Source organism: Carcharodon carcharias, chromosome 6 (genome assembly GCF_017639515.1).
Source record: "Carcharodon carcharias isolate sCarCar2 chromosome 6, sCarCar2.pri, whole genome shotgun sequence".
Taxonomy (NCBI): Eukaryota; Metazoa; Chordata; class Chondrichthyes; order Lamniformes; family Lamnidae; genus Carcharodon; species Carcharodon carcharias.
In genome coordinates, this window is record NC_054472.1 from 118,193,628 (window position 1) to 118,210,175 (window position 16,548).

General features: G+C 41.1%; 1 protein-coding gene across 4 annotated transcripts in view; it reads right to left on the reverse strand.

Annotated features, from left to right (window-relative positions):
- Positions 1 to 16,548, reverse strand: part of trappc9 (trafficking protein particle complex subunit 9) — a 956,085-nt gene that overhangs the window by 349,519 nt on the left and 590,018 nt on the right. The window contains exon 22 of one of the 4 annotated variants that reach the window (XM_041189163.1): positions 327 to 352. The exons of the other annotated variants lie outside the window; for them this stretch is intronic. Within the exon in view, the coding sequence (XP_041045097.1) occupies positions 342 to 352 (11 nt within the window). The 3' untranslated portion in view covers positions 327 to 341. Of the gene's footprint in view, positions 1 to 326; positions 353 to 16,548 lie in introns of those variants that run through there. 4 annotated transcript variants of the gene reach the window in all.

Consider the following 16,548-nt stretch of genomic DNA (forward strand, 5'->3'; position numbering starts at 1 on the left):
ACACAGGATTTAATGTTTAAGAGCTTTAAAAATGTTTAATCCCAGAACCATCCTCATGATGAGGGTTTTTCCGGGAGATCCTCCTTCTACCATAAGTCAGGTGCAGCCTCGTTCCAAATCCTCACGAGTCTGGTCTTCTCAATCTGAGCACAAGTTCCTACTTGCATTTCTGCATTGGGAACCACAGGGAGTTCCGGTCTCTAACTGCTCTCTTTTCCTGGATTCCAGTAGAGTAAATTGTCCAGGAGATACAGTGATATTTTGGAATAATTTCCAACTTGATCTCAGTGGCTTTCTAAGGCCTTTCCTCCTCTCAAAGCCCAGCTCCATAGCAATGTGAATCACATGGAACCTGTACATAGGTAGAAATGCGGATTAGCTATTCTTGAGACTCCAATTCTACTCTATCTTGGAAATAAATGATCAGTTTAAAGCACAACTGTTTACAACCCAACATCCTCAACTCCTTCCTAGGACTTTAAAGACTAGGGCCGGAATTTTCCAGCCCCTCACAGCAGTGGGATCTCCCAGTCTTGCTGATGTGAATGGAGATTTCAATGGCTCGCCAGCTCTGCTGCGGGGAAACCTGCTGTGGGCAGGGTGGTGGTGGTAGTGGTGGGGGGTTGGCGGCAGGGATTACTGGAAAATTCTGGCCTAGGAGTCTAACTACAATAGACACAGATGCTGCTGCTGTCTCCAAGAGTGAACACTTTATACCTTTCCAGAAAAACAATCAGGCCTCCCTTTAATCTTCAACTGCCAAGCCACCCAAGCCTATTGTTAAACAGACTTCAGTAAAGGTCGCAGTTCGCTCTTCATTTTACTTTAAAGACAATCCTAAACACTAACTTTTCCTCATGAGTAATGTTGCATGTTTGTCAAAAAAAAGTCCTAATCAGCTCACTGGTACCTGGGAGGTTTGTGCCAGTCAAATAACAAACGCTTAATTCATTCTCTCTAAGCACGTGTCATAGATTTAATCGTAAATCCTTTCAACAATCAGCTGTACCCCTCTGTTGCACTGAGGTAATCCAGTTGCAGTCAGGTAACCTTTGTCCCACTGTGCACAATTTTACAAGGGATCCATGAGTTGGGTTTAAATTTGCTAATCCGATATCCTTCCCATTGCTTGATTTTCTAAAATGCCTTATTTTCTCAAAACATATAAACACATTTGTAATACTTAACACACAAGTAAGCACTCGAAACCTCACACATCAAGAATTTTGCTCTAGCAATTGAAAATAATTTGGTGCTGATGAACAACAGAAGAATTCTTCATTGCAGAATACATTTCCATGTTATTTTACAATGCTGATGATAGTCCACTTAAAAGGAAGTACATACAAACTCTGTTCTTAGGAGACTGTTCCTATTAATCAATGACATTTTTGAAAAATGTTGCATTTAAAGTCTGTCTTACATATAAACATATATATTGCTGCAATTCTACTTTGCAATAAGCAACGTTATAAAGAAGTCATTGTTATTTCAATACACGAATAGATCATCTGTCATTCATCTGTTCATCTATTTTGTGTCAGCATTTTACCTTACGTTAAACTTATTCTAAACATGACACTAAAATAAATCAATGGCTGCAATGACTAGGGCTAGATTTGTACTTTTCACAGGGTGATGCACACGTGCAATACTGAAATGCAGGTGAAAGCTTTCTGGTGTTGCTTTACAGATGTGACTTTTGTTTTTTCAGAACTCTTTTTAAGCTACTTGTTTGTAATGCATTGGATTGTTAAAAGTTGTCTCCTGTCAGTGAATTGAGTTTAGCAAATTGCAATTTAGCAAATTCCTAGTCAATGTAAGGCAACAGTACAAAATTGCCTAGAACTAGAAGCATATTTTGGACTAAAGGACAAAATCAGTCACAGAATACAAGAATGAGCAGTGTTGTAATCAGAGATGTCACAGTGGTCTAGCAGGAAAGTTCTTTTGAGGTTGAAACTAAAAATTATCGAGGCTTATTCTGTGATTGATCTGACCAACATCATTCTGACAGTCCAAATTATTTTCCATTTCTCAGCACCAACATTTCTTACCCAATTGTCACAAATCAAAAGAAATATATCTACATTTTATTTGTCTCATGCATTACTCAGCAATATATATTTCCATGTCTTTGACAGAATTAAAAGAAAAAAAATTCTTCTTTCAGTAATTATACTTGGTTACAAAATTAAATTTTATTTATTTTTAAAAGGGGGTACCACCCTTCATGAATAAATATTTAACAGACTGTTATGATATGGCAGGTGGCATTTGTCAGGCTGGCCAAATCCAAAAGTGAACCTTGGCCACGCTGTCACAACGATTTTGCAACTTGTATTTATTACGAAAAGATTTGTGCACTGATTTCAGAGGTAATGAGTCCACTAACACCTTTAGAGATTTTAAAAATTAAAACATTTATTAACAAAAGAAAATAAAACACACACACAAGATTACAATTACACAGTTACTTAATATTACAACAATTCCAAAAATTCCTAGCTAACCAGGCTACCAACTACCCTCCCCCTTTAAGGCAACAGTCCAAAATAGATTTTAAATTTATAGCGACAATCCAGCAAGATTATCAAAAGCACCCACTCAATAGTGGAATTCCAAATGCTTTTACTGGAACAGCAGTGACAAGAGGCTTTTACCCAAGTCTGTTTCACACAGTGTACCTTTCAGATGTTACACGGCCATAATTCATACAGCCTTCTGTCCTCCTTTAAATATATTTTCCTTCTTTAATTTGTAAATCCCATTGTTCCCACATGCATTTGGAATTTACTTTTCCCATAAAAATCTTTTATGTTGTCATCATGATCAGCCCTTTTGGGAAATATCAACGTAATAACCTGCTTTATTTATCTTGTTAGTTGTAAACATCCTACCATCCTTTTGAAAACCAAACACCTCTCCACTTATCTTAAAATGCAAATTATATTCACATCCTATCTGCTGACTTTATCTTGGCTCATTTATTAGCATTTCAAATGCTCTTTTTGCTCTATCTTCTGATAATTTCAACCTTTCAGTCTATTCATTTCTAATTTAATTAAAACAGCCATACTGACAGAACAAACCACACACACAAACACATAAACCTACTTTACAATACCTCACAATAATATTATGAAAAATATTATGACAGACATTTTTTGTAGGAGTGTAAAATATCATGTGTAAGTTGCGTTTAGTTGTGTCATCTGGGTTTAGACAGCATTTGGGAATTGCCTAGTCTCTCAAAAGGATGCTGCATGCGTCCATAGTCTTTTTAACCAGAACTATTTATTCACAGAAATTATTTACACTTTTGGACCTCCACACAAGCTTCTGCTCTCTTCAATATCTCTCTTACTACTCAGTCATGTGTTCTGACATAATTTTTACATCAGAATTATGTATGTTTCTGATGTTAACCCTTCACTCTACATCTCCTCTCATGTCTTTAGCGTCATCCTATTTACCTCCTCCTACATCTCCCCACAAAGACTCAGACTTCACAGGATTCGTCTCCGAGGTACTTTGACCAATCTTCCTGACCTTGTTCTGATCGCCTTTTGAAGTTGAAGATACTCAGTACTCTCCCTTCTGTTAGTTTAAGTGTTATGTTCCTGGGTGGCTGTGAAGCTGTTTGCGAGATGCAACCCTTTGTCAGACACTACGACGTCCATGGATGCAATATATTGAATAAATTTTCTCGAAGGATTAAATGACATCTTCTGTTGTGATTCTATGTAATCCACCGGGAATAATAATCAATACCGATAAGGAAGGTTTTCCCCTTAAATAAGTCCATTCTCAGGCACTCCCCGCAATTTCTTTCGCATTCAGGAGAGTGACTCGTGGTTTATGGACTGTTTCAATTTTGAAACGTAATCCCATAACATAGTCTGGAAATTTTTCACACACCCAAGCAGCCAAAGCTTCTTTTTCTATTATGATGTATTGTTCTGTTTTTGTTAGTGACTAGGTGCATAGTAGACCGTCTTTTTGCACTGGAAATAGTACTGCCACTAGGCAATGTATCCATTGCTACTATGGTCGGTAAGTCTGGTTTGTAATGTGCCAAGATTTCAGAACAGCTTTGAGGTTGCTTAATTCTTTCAAAAGTTTTGCTGGTCCACCTTCCAGCATTACTGCTGACGCTGTCTCAAGGGCTTGCCGATCTCTGCTAAATTCTGTAGGAACTTGCCCACTTGGTTCACCATCCCTAGGAATCTTTGAATCTCACTTAAATTCCTAGTTTGCAGAATTCTCTTATAACTTATTTTTTGCGGAGCAACTGTAATTTCAGTGGCTTGTACTAAAGGACCTAGAAACTTAACCATGGGTTTGGCAAAACTCATTTTTTATTCAGTGTTAGGCCTGCATCCTCTAAGCCTCTCAGAAGTGCTCTGATCCTGTGGTCATGCTCCTCTTGCATGGATCCATGCATGAGTATATCATCCATATAGCATATTACACTTTCCATGTCTTCTGAAGTGTCGGACGTAATTCTCTGGAAAATTTCTGGAATGGACATGATTCCAAAGGGTAATCTATTGATATAATAATGACCGAAGGGCAATATAAGTATGTTCATTAAAATGGAATCTTTGTGCAGGGGCACTTGCCAAAATCCACTGTTCGCATCCAATTTGGTAAACAAAGTACTCCTGGCTAGTTTGGCTCGACTCTCATCCACTGAGGCCAGCAAGTGGATCTGACATTCCACTGCTTTGCTCAGCCTAGTTAAATCCACACAGATTCTTACAGAGCCATTTGGTTTTGGGACGATAACTGTAGGGGGGAGGAGGTGGCATAGTGGTATTGTCACTGGACTAGTATTTGGAGACCCATTGCTCTGGGGCCTGAGTTTGAATCCCATCATGGCAGATGGTGAACTTTGAATTCAATAGATATCTGGAATTAAAAGTCTGACGATGACCATGAAACCATTGCCGATTGTTGTAAAAACCCATCTGGTTCACTAATGTCCTTTAGGGAAGGAAATTTGCCATCCTTACCTGGTATGGCCTACATGTGACTCTTAACTGCCCTCTGAACAAGGGCAATTAGGGATGGACAATAAATGCTGGCCTAGCCAGCAATGTCCACATCCCATAAATGAATAAAAAAAACCTGAGCACCATTTTGTTGGCATGGTGAAATTTGCAATTTCCCTTTATTTGAAGCTCTTTTTCCATCCCATTCTCTCCATATCCCTCATCCTTCAGAGCTCAGCAGCGAGTCTAGGACTAGATGAGTTTATAGGACCTATCAGCTTGATACAAGCAAGTATTCAATCATTATTTTATGTACTGTAACCTTAAAGCTTTCACTACAGAAGTAAGCAGCAATTTGTTTGAAAGTCTGTCAAAATTTAAGGCTATAAATAATTCTTTAAAATTACTGTACATGTTTTCAACTGAAAGAATCCAATTGCATGAGCACAGCAGCATGTTCTGCATGTCTAATATTGGTCATACTTGACCACAATTTAACAAAGTGGGACATAAAGCATTCTGAAAATCTAAGATGTGCTGAAGCTACACAAGCATCTTCATATAATCAAATATTTTGATTAAGATAAGATTTTCAACAAGCAATGGGATATTTTCAAACTGAAAATGATTCAGGTATAAATTATTTCCTCAAAAAATAGATGCAGCAAGATAAGCAAAGGAATTCAAATTAAAATGAAGTTAATAAAGCACGTAATATCTCTACATATGTCTTTAGACAATTAACAAGCATATAAAATAGGAAAGGGTCAATAAAGCTCAGAAAGCCTGAGAATACTGAAGAAAGACTGTCATGTAACAAAAAGAAATACAAGGTTTTAAGAACACACATACAGAAAGGAATAGGTTAGGAAGAGGTAGAGCTGATTAGAGGTGTAAAGAAAATTTCATAAGGCTGAAGAAATAGCAAAGATATAAATGGAACACTGTCTTGGTGTTCATAGTAGGAATGAAGGTTACAAAAGGAACAGGCAAAGCAATTAGTTGGATATCTATCGATAAAGTTGCAGTATTGAAATGATGAGCAAAGTCATCAGAAAAGAGGTAGCCTTTCAAACATCCTTTGATATGGAAGTTGTACCAGATGATTCAACAGCTCCCAATGTAACACCTCTAATAAGGAATGGAGAAAGGAATAAATCAAATAACTATGGACCAATCAAATAGAAGATTGGAAGATTCTAGAGCCATTATACAAGATAAAATTAAAGATCACATGGAAAGATGTATGAATTCATGACAGCACATATTTGTAAAAGGTAGGTCACATCTGATGTCAGATGAAGGTAATATAGTGGATGTGAATATAGATTTTCAAAGGATGTTCAATGTTGATATGTTACAGTGCATAACATTAAAGCAAAGTGATACGATGGATATTTAGTAGAGTAAAGATTGGTTAAAGGATGATTTTTGTACTCGAGGGATGTAAGAGGTCAGGAGGATAGAAATGTTGGTAGGTTTAATAGATAATTGTCGGATGAAACATAACGAGGAAAACTTTGAAGTGATAGAATTCGGGTGGTAGAAAGAGCAGAAACATACACTAAATGGTAAAATCGTAAAAGGAGTGGAAAAGTAGAAAGGATTCAGATGCAAAAATCATTAATCTTTGGAGGACAGGTTAGTAAAGCCATTTATTCCTGAATTTTACGCACGTCACGTGCGCGCAATTGGCAGGCTGGAAACGGATGCGTTACCTGCTCCCATCCGCGTTTGCAATCTGGATGCAATGTTCTAAATAGGCAACCCCTTATTTTTAAACAGTGACCCCTAGTTTTAGATTTTTCCACAAGAGGAAACATCCTCTCCACGTCCACACCGTCAAGACCCCTCAAGATCTTATATGTTTCAATCAAGTCGCCTCTTACTCTTCTAAACTCCAGCCTTAGTCTGACCAACCTTAACTCAGACAGCCCACCCATTCCAGGTATGAGTTTGATAAACCTTCTCTGAGCTGCTTCCAGCACATTTGCATGCTTCCTTAAATAAGGTGACCAATACTGTACACAGTACTACAAATATGGTCTCATGTGCCCGGTACAACTGAAGCATAACCTCCCTACTTTTGTATTCAATTCTCCTTGCAATAAATGATAACATTTTATTAGCTTTCCTAATTATTTGCTGTACTTGCACACTAGCCTTTTGTGAATCATGTACCAGGACATCCACATCTCTCTGCACATCAGAGCTCTGCAATGTCTCACCATTTAGATAATACACTTCTCTTTTATTCTCCCTGCCAAATGGACAATTTCACATTTTCCCACATTATACTCCATTTGCCAGATCTTTGCCCACTCACTTTATCTATCTATATCTTTTTGTAGCCTCCTTATTTCTTCTTCACAACTTACTTTCCTACCTATCTTTGTCATCAGCAAATTTGGCAACCATCCCTTCATCCAAGTCACTTATATAAAATTGTAAACAGTTGAGGTCCCAGCACTGATCCCTGAAGCACGCCACTTGTTACATCTTGCCAACCTGAGAAAGACCCATTTATGCCTACTCTCTGCTTCCTGTTAGCCAGCCAATCTTCTATCCATATCAATATGTTACCCCCATTGGGTGAGTACCAACTTAGCACAGAACCATGTATGGAGGTTGGCCATTCTTCATGGCGCTCAGAGGTGTGAGATGCAGAGTGCCAAAAGGCACATATCCCTGTGCATACCAAGGCTGGGAGATTTGCCCACTTGTCTTGTGTGTATAGAAGGGTGAGCTGTGCAAATCTGACGGGCATCTCAACCTGCATCTCCTTGGGGTAGTGGGGGTGGGGGGGGAATGGTGTGGAGGTAGAGGGTGCATTAATGAATATGCTTTTGCCCGTGCAGCAGAAGAGAAGCCATAATGTACTGAGTGTGCATGAATGGGTGGTGGGGTCCCCAACACACTTTCCAAGTTTGAGATGGATGCCCTGGACATAGAATGCGAGCATGGAGCAAGATCCACAATTCGCAGAGAGGCAGGGCTCTTGGATGAAGGTAGGGCTCTTGGATGAAGGTAAGAGTGCAGTGGACAGGTGAGAGACTGGTGAAGCATGTAAGAGCTGTAGGATCGCAGCATCTCCAATAAGATGTTCTAATCAACAATCCACATTGATCATCCAATCACAGTGCCTCAGTGAGGCAGTTGTCCATTCCGACAAGCAACCATAGTTCATGCAGTCACTTCGTTACATTATCAACTGACATATTCTGTTCCTTCCTCAAAAGCACCATCCTCACAATGCCCAACAGACCCGGAGGCCACTCCCTAGACACCCAAGGAACAGCCATGGACAGATGCACCCATATCATATCATCTCCTTGAACCAAGCACCAGCACAGATACAGGCACCTAGGTGGGCAATAGCACGCTGGATCAGTTGGTAGTGCACAGCGGTGAGGGCACATGCATACTCACTTGAGGAGCTGGCAGAGGCAGAGTGTGTCCAGGGCACTGGCAGTTGGATGACTGCTGGAGACCAGGAGCATAATGAGTGCAAGGCAGATGAGAAGCCTCTGGAATCGTCCATCAGATGGCAAATGCTGAATGTCCAGTGGGATGCACGGAAGGATCTGGCAGAGATCCCTGAAGGCTGTGTATCATGGTCTCTGTCATGGAGGAGCCCATGTGGAGTGTGAGCATTGCCTTGTCCCGGAGATCTGAGCGCCCAGTCTCCTCCGTTGAGAGAATGGCGATTTTCATGGAGAGGCAGCTCCAGGAACATAATCAGAGGTTTCGGGGGCTGTGCTCAGACCTGCAAACCCACACACTGGCAGTGACGTGCTGCATATAGTCACTCTGCTAGGTGCCTGTCCATCAAGGGTGATTAGGGAGGTTCAAACCAACCTCACACTAGCGGACCAGCTGCATGTCGCATTTGCGGGCTCCTCTCAGGGTGCTGCAGGTGAAGGCAGCAGCTCCTCCTCCCCTCTGCCAGTGCCCGTGGCACCTGATGAGAACACGATGACTAAGGAGTGCCCAACAATGGCTCTAGATGCTCCCATTTAGGTGGTGCTTGCACAGGCATCCACCAAGGTCATCAGGGCTGACAGGACATCAGTCAGCAGGCTGCCTCTAATGCCAATGAGAAGGGTGGGGGAGGGGCACCAGGATGCAACACTGGCAAGCAGAAGTTTACGGCAATAGAAACACAAGAGGGGTTGTCACTAGTGTAATTACTTTGGTGGAAAGGTGATCTATATTCAAGTAAGCATGATTAACATTAAAAGATATTATTATGGTCTAAATGTGCTATGTGTTTCTCATAGGTGTTGGACATGGGGTGGCTTGCGACTGATGGGTAAGGCTGCAAACTTTATTTGAGCTAGTTAGTTGACATAGGGGTCACAGGATTGCCTCAACAGGAGCGTTCAGTAAGGAGGCGTCACCCTTGCCCACACTTTCAAACCATGCCTTGGATGCCTAGCTGAATGAACAAAGAATCCAGTCCTAAACAAAAACAAAAATACCTGGAAAAACTCAGCAGTTCTGGCAGCATCTGAGGCGAGGAGCACAGTTAACGTTTCAAGTCCGAATGAACCTTCAACAGAACCAAGTAAAAATAGAAGAGAGGTGAAATATAAGCTGGTTTAAGGGGGGTTTAAAGAATCAAGTTCTCCCTGGTCTCACACCTCCCACAAGGTTCCTCACTTCTGCAGCCACATCCTCACACTGGGCATCCTCCGGCTCCTCCTCAGACCAGTCCGTTGAGTCGTCCTCTACAGCCTGGGGAACTGCCTCGCTGTCTTCATCCTCCATAAGGATCCCTTTGACAGAGGCCAAATTTTGCAGAGCGCAACACACAACAACAATAATCAAGATGCGCTCTGGAGGGTACAGCAGTACTCCCAGTCTAGGCAACGGAACCTCATTGAGCACATCAATGGTCCTCTCAATTAATGCCCTTGTAGAGGCATGACTTCTATTGTACCTCTCCTTCGCTTCTGTCCTTGGGTGTCGGAGTGGTGTAATGAGCCACCTTTTCAGGGGATAGTCTTTGTCACCCAGGAGCCAGCCATCCAACCGAACTGGAACGATGGAGTGCTTTGGCACCTGGGAGTGCCGCAGGATGTAGGCATCATAGGAGCTGCCAGGGTGCCTGACGCAGACCTGCAAAATCTGTGTCCTATGGTCGCAAACAATCTGGACATTGATGGAGTGGAAGCCCTTTCTGTTGACGAAGGCACCTGGCTCATTTGCTGGTGCCTTTATGGCCATATGAGTGCAATCCATAGCACCCTGGATGTCGGGGAACCCAGCAATTGCAGCGAAGCCTCTGGCTCACTCACCCTGGCTGGGCTTTGTTGTTTCGGAAACAAATGAAGTTCATCACCCGTCTGAACAAAACATCAGTGACCCGCTTGACACAGCTGAAGGCAGCAGATTGAGAAACACCACACAGATTTCCCTCTAACCTTGGAGAGAACCAGAGGTGACACATTTCTGGGTCACCGTCACCTTAAGAGCCACTGGTATCAGGTGGCCACCAACACAGTTTGAGGCGATCTCTGGGCCAATCAAGTGGCAATTGGGGGTCACAGTCTCCCATGATTATATCACTGTACTTTAGGAAGGATGCCAAAGCCACACAATGGACACACAAGTAAATTAAAGATGATGACAGCAGGGATAGGAGGAGTTAGCTATGAAATTTAAAAAAAGAGCAACTGGATTTTTTGTTAAATTATATCAGAATAATATGACAACTTATAAGAGCTGTTCAAAATTATGAGAATATTTGATCAGGTAAATTATGAAAAACTAATAACCCGGTTGGGGAATTGGAAACCAGAGATGCAAATTTATCAAAATAATTGTTAGGTCATGGCATGCTCCACTAGTAATAATGGCGAATGCAAATCCATAGTATCTTTTGAAAGTCAAATTAATCTATAATAATTTAGTTTTTCTCTGTCTGGACTGTTTTGATTGGTCCGTTTGAGGGGCACATCTGTCAGTGGGTTTATTTGGTGACCAATGTCTGGTGCACATGGAGGAAAGAAGGATGCATGGAGGATTGGAATACATGCAACTGGCAACAGTTGATGGAAGCTGGGTGGGAGTGCAGTTTGGTGGAGAACAAAACCAGCGGAATGTAAGGGGAGCCCAACAACAAAGGTACCCTGACTGGAGAAACCGTGTCCATGAGGGGTGGGACGGGATCAATGGGAGGAATGGGGATGGCAAAAGCAGGATGGGAAAGGCATAGGAGGGATGGAAGGAATGAGATCAGGGTGTCATGGGAGAAAAGGCATGGGGGGGTGGATGAGAAGATAGAATTTGTTAAGTGTGCTAAAATGACAGGACATTTACCATGTTTACTCATGTAAAAGGAAGACCTTCAAGGCCAATGTTTCAGGTCAAAAGTCATAGGGTTGACCCTTATACAGTTAATGTTTGACATGGGTGCTTGGTTTGAGCCCAAGTAAAGTCCAAACGAGACTAACAAACTGTAGTAATTAAAAATGATCTGTAGTAATTACTGGTAAGTAATTAATAATCACAATACAGTTTGTCATTCATAATCTGATCATTTTAATAATTTGAATAAATAAAAACAAAATTTAAACATTTTAAGCATTTATTTGGTGTTCATTTTCGTTAGTATTTATACATTTACAATGAAATCAAATCTTTATCATCTCCAGGATTACACTTTTGTTCTAAAATTTTTGGACTTTGATCCCTGAAAATCTAGGGCTGACTTTTACATGAGATATATGAAAAATTATGCTTTTTTTAGGCCAAAGATCATTGGGTCGACCTTTACATGCAATTGACTTTGATACAAACATATATAGTATTTGATACTGTAAAGAACATATATTTTAATTTCTGTTGGACTGTTGTAAAGAATATATCTTTTTATTTCTGTTGGACTGTGGACTAAAATTACAATGGCTACTGTTTGAAAGACATGTCTACTGGAACAGTCTGAGGGATATATACAATGTTGCTGTCCTGGAACAGAATGCACCATGAAAGACAGGATGGTGCCAAGGAAGAATCCGGTCTAATGGTGAACTGCCTGGTAACAACATTTTAATTGGCTCCTGACCAGGTGGCCAGGGTTTGTGTGACAGCAATACAGCAGAATAGCTCCTAGCCTGAAAGGTAAAAGACCTAAAACCTCTCTCTCCTTTGTGTGTAAGGTTCCAGTAATTATACAATAGCAGCTAGCTGGCTTTTTCTCCTCATATCTCTATAACCTGCTCTCTCTCTCTCAAAACTCTTGTCAAGAGGCAAAAGGGAAAATCACTGTTAGAGACATTGAAAGGCAAGTGCTCAACCAGTGAACTAAAGACTTAAAGTGCTGGAAGACAACCTTGTGTCATCAACAAAGAGCTGAAAGGAATGTGGAAGACATCGATCAAAATCAACTCATTGAAACCTGTACTTCGGAATTGGCGCTATTGAATTGTTTTATCCCACCCTTAAAATCCATGTTTTGTGTGTCTTTTGTGTCTTGGGATTGTGTGTATAGAGATTTAAGAAGGGGTAGAGTTTAGGTTATCGAATTAGAAATAAGCAGTTCATATTTCTTTCTTTTGCCACTGGTTAAAGACAATTTGTTCAATAAACAGTTATTTACTTATTAAGTTTACAAACCTGGTGCTTGTATTCTGTTAACCTAAATTAAACAGTTAGGTGGGCTGATCAAACCTTTTCACATTTGTCACAGCTTGGGGAGCAATGGGGAGCAGCACACTATACCCAGTGAGTTGTGACAATACAACTTATTATTCGAAAACTATTCTTTATACTAAAAATGAAAATTCACTAGATTTGAATGATTTTTTTTTTAGAAAAGCTGTCTAGTGAATTAAAAGAATACATCAGCGTAGATTATATAGATGAAGGTCATGCTACCAGTCTATACCCTCCAGAGTTTATACACAGCCCAACTCCAGTGAACATTTCACCACTTAAACTTAAGACTCAAGATGGAGCAGTTATAATGTTTCTACACAATTTGAATCTTAAACAAGGGCTTTTGCATGGAAAAAGTTTCATAGTTAGGAAGCTATTTCCTTCAATGATAGATGCTGATATTGTAACAGGCAGATTTAAAGGAAATGGAGCGTTTATTCCTTGAATAATATTGAGTCCATCAGATGTAAACCTGCCTTTTCAATTCAGGAGAAAACAGCTCCTATTTAGACTTTCCCATTCAATGACTATAAACAAGTCACAAGGCCAGGCTCTTGACAAAAATTGTATTTGTATTGCTTGGCCTGTTTTTACACAGCTTTATGTTGTATTTTTCAGAGTGAAAAGTTTTGATTCTGTTGAAGTCTCTGGTGGAAGAATAACTAGAAATCATGTATTTAAAGAATATTGTTGTAATAAAGATACTTGACCGCAAATGTTTTGCAGTCTCTGTTAGTATTTATTTTCAATTTAATGGGCTCGTGGAATTGGAACTTAATAATGGCACTGTCTCAATGGGGCAATCAGCTTCCTTCTGTGCCATGGTATACTACAATTCAGTGCTTTCAATAATATATTTTTTTAGAACAGAAGTGAATTTTTTATTTAAAGTAGGTTCAGCATAGAAAATAAAACTTGGAAATGCATAAGAAATTGGCTGAAGGGTACAAAGATCATGGGTACTCGTCACAATTTTAGTTGCAGGAAATAAGCAAAGGAACATGTTTGAGTAAAGTACCTTCAGGACTGTGTTGAGATGCTCAATGTTCCTAACTTGCATCAATAACTTGGATTCAGAAACCATGCAAATTGGTCATATTTAGAGATGGTTCTGAGGAGGCAGTGCAGGATTACAAAATGAGTTGCCACAAAACATGCAAGCACGCAAAACAATGACTGATGATATTTAATCGGACAAATATCAAGAAATAAGTAAATTGGAATACTCCTTTGTGGAAGCTGGGTCAAGTTGATCAGTTAGAATTCCAAGCGTTTTAAAGTTTTAGTGGTCCAAATCTTCCGATCATTGTCAGAACCGCTTCGTCGGAGCTAATCAGACTGAAAACTACTCACTTAGCTGGATATGATTTTTCTGGCCAAACTTCTGATCCACAATGCAGAAGAACTCCCTCAGCACGGAGAGAGCAGTGAAGGCAATCAGCGCAGAAGCCTTTTTATGGCACTAGCTTTCGTATTAAAAAGAATACAGGGGAGATTCACAAGAATGATTCCAGGGATAAAGAACTCTAACCATGAGGATAGATTAGAGAGGTTGAAGCTGTATTCCTTGCAGGAAAGAAGGCTGAGAGGAGACTTGATACAGGTATGGGGAAGATAAATTGTGAAAAGCTGTTCCCTCTCAAAAGAGCATCAAGATGTTGAGGGCACAGATTCAAAATAATTGGCAATAGGAGTAAAAGTGATGTGAGGAAAAATTTTTTCATCCAGAAGGTGGTTGGAGTCTGGAACAAACTTCCTGAGAGGGTGGTGGAGGCAGGTTCAACCAAGGTATTCAGAAGGGAATTGGATTGCTAAATGAAAAGAAAGAATGTGCAAGGTTACAGGATAAGGTAGGGGAGTGGGACGAGAATGCTTTTTCAGAGAGCCAGTGCAGACTCAATTGACCAAATGGCTTCCTTCTGCACTGTAAAGATTCTGTAATACTGTATTCTGATTAGTATTTAAAAGTCCCAAAGCTTTTTACGTGTTATTGTACGAGAGAACGGGTGAGCGCACGAGAGAACGGGCGAGCGCACGAGAGAACGGGCGAGCGCACCAGAGAACGGGCGAGCGCACCAGAGAACGGGCGAGCGCACCAGAGAACGGGCGAGCGCACCAGAGAACGGGCGAGCGCACCAGAGAACGGGCGAGCGCACCAGAGAACGGGCGAGCGCACCAGAGAACGGGCGAGCGCACGAGAGAACGGGCGAGCGCACGAGAGAACGGGCGAGCGCACGAGAGAACGGGCGAGCGCACGAGAGAACGGGCGAGCGCACGAGAGAACGGGTGAGATAAGTGGGTAGGGTGGGTGAGGTGACAGGTGGGTGAATGGTAGGTGTGTCAAGGGGTAGTCAATTCAGGTTTGGGGAGTGGTCACGTTTTGGGGGCTAGGGGTTGAGTTGAGGGGTGGGGGCCAGTAAGGTCAGGTCGGTGAGGGGGGTGGGGGGGGTGAGTCTTGTTGGCTATGGAGGGATAGTCATGTCAGGTTGGTGGGAGTAGGGCAGATCAGGGGTTGTTGTCGGGGGCTCAGTTGGAGGATTGAGGGTGGTGTCGGCAGGGTCGGTGAGAATGATCCCACTTCCTGCAGGGGGACAGTCAGTTGCATAGTTACCTGTGAGTTAGAATAGGGTTTTTTCTGTCTACAATTTCCTGGGTAACTATCCAGGTTAAGTAAATCGAAACTGTCCAAAGTCTCCGATGTTAACTCAGAGTTTGAGAAGCTTTCAGGGGGTCCCAGGAAGCAGGGAAATTTCCCATCGGAAGTTCAAACTCCCGGGCAATTCCCACGGAGTCTGCCCACCAGTGCTTCCATAGGGTCATGACATGCATCTTGGAGGTCATGTCCGGTCTCCGGTCAACAGAGACAGGAAAATCTGGCCCAATGATTTTTTTTAAGGGAAAAGCAAGTAATTCTAAAGGAGAAAAAGATCAAGAATTTAACTGATGCAGCATTTCTGATGTTAAAAGTCCAAATATTTCACGGAAGCATATCTTGAACTTCCTGCAAATTCGTCAACTATCATTAGGAAACTAGAGAAAGGTTAGCCTTTGGACCATTGTTATAATTCTAAACTTGGAGAAACAAGGTGAACCAAGGATTGGGAGAAACAGATAGTACTAGAGTAACAAATGGTATTAGGTGGGATCAGACTAAGAGAGAATGCAATTAGGGTTCACAGTCCATGAATGTGAATACACAAAACATGCCAAATAAGGTTGGTGAATTGCAGACACAAAGAAACACATGGGAATAAAATATTGTGGCGATAAAGGAAACCTGGCTCACAAAAGGGGCAGGTTTCTGTAATAAATATTCTTGGAGACAAGGTGTTCAGGAAAGACAAGGAAGGAAAGAAAGGAAGAGGAGTGGCAGTATTCATTAAGGAGAATACTACAATGTTGCAGGAAGAGAGGATGTCCTGGAGGATTTAAGGGCAGAGCTATTTGATTAGAGCTAAGCAGAGCCATTATGCTACTGGGTGTACTCTATAGGCCACCAACTAGTGGGAAAGATACAGAGGAGCAAATTTGCAGGGAAATTAGAGAGGTGCAAAAACTATAGAGTAGTGATAATAGGGGACTTTGGTTATCCTAATTTAGACTGGGATGTTAATAATGTAAAGGATAGACATAGAAAAGAGTTTATCATGTGTTCAGGAGAATTTTCTGCATCAGTAATTTTCCAGCTCAACAACAAAGCAATCATTCCTGGATCTGGTTCTGGAGAATGTTGTGGGTTAAGTGGATAAAGTGTCAGTAGGGGAACATTTAGGGAACAGTGATTATGGTATTATAAGGTTTAGGATTGCCATGGAAAGGACAAGGAACAATCTAGAGTAAAAATACTTAATTGAAAGAGAGCAAAATCAGTGGAGTAAAAACGATCTGT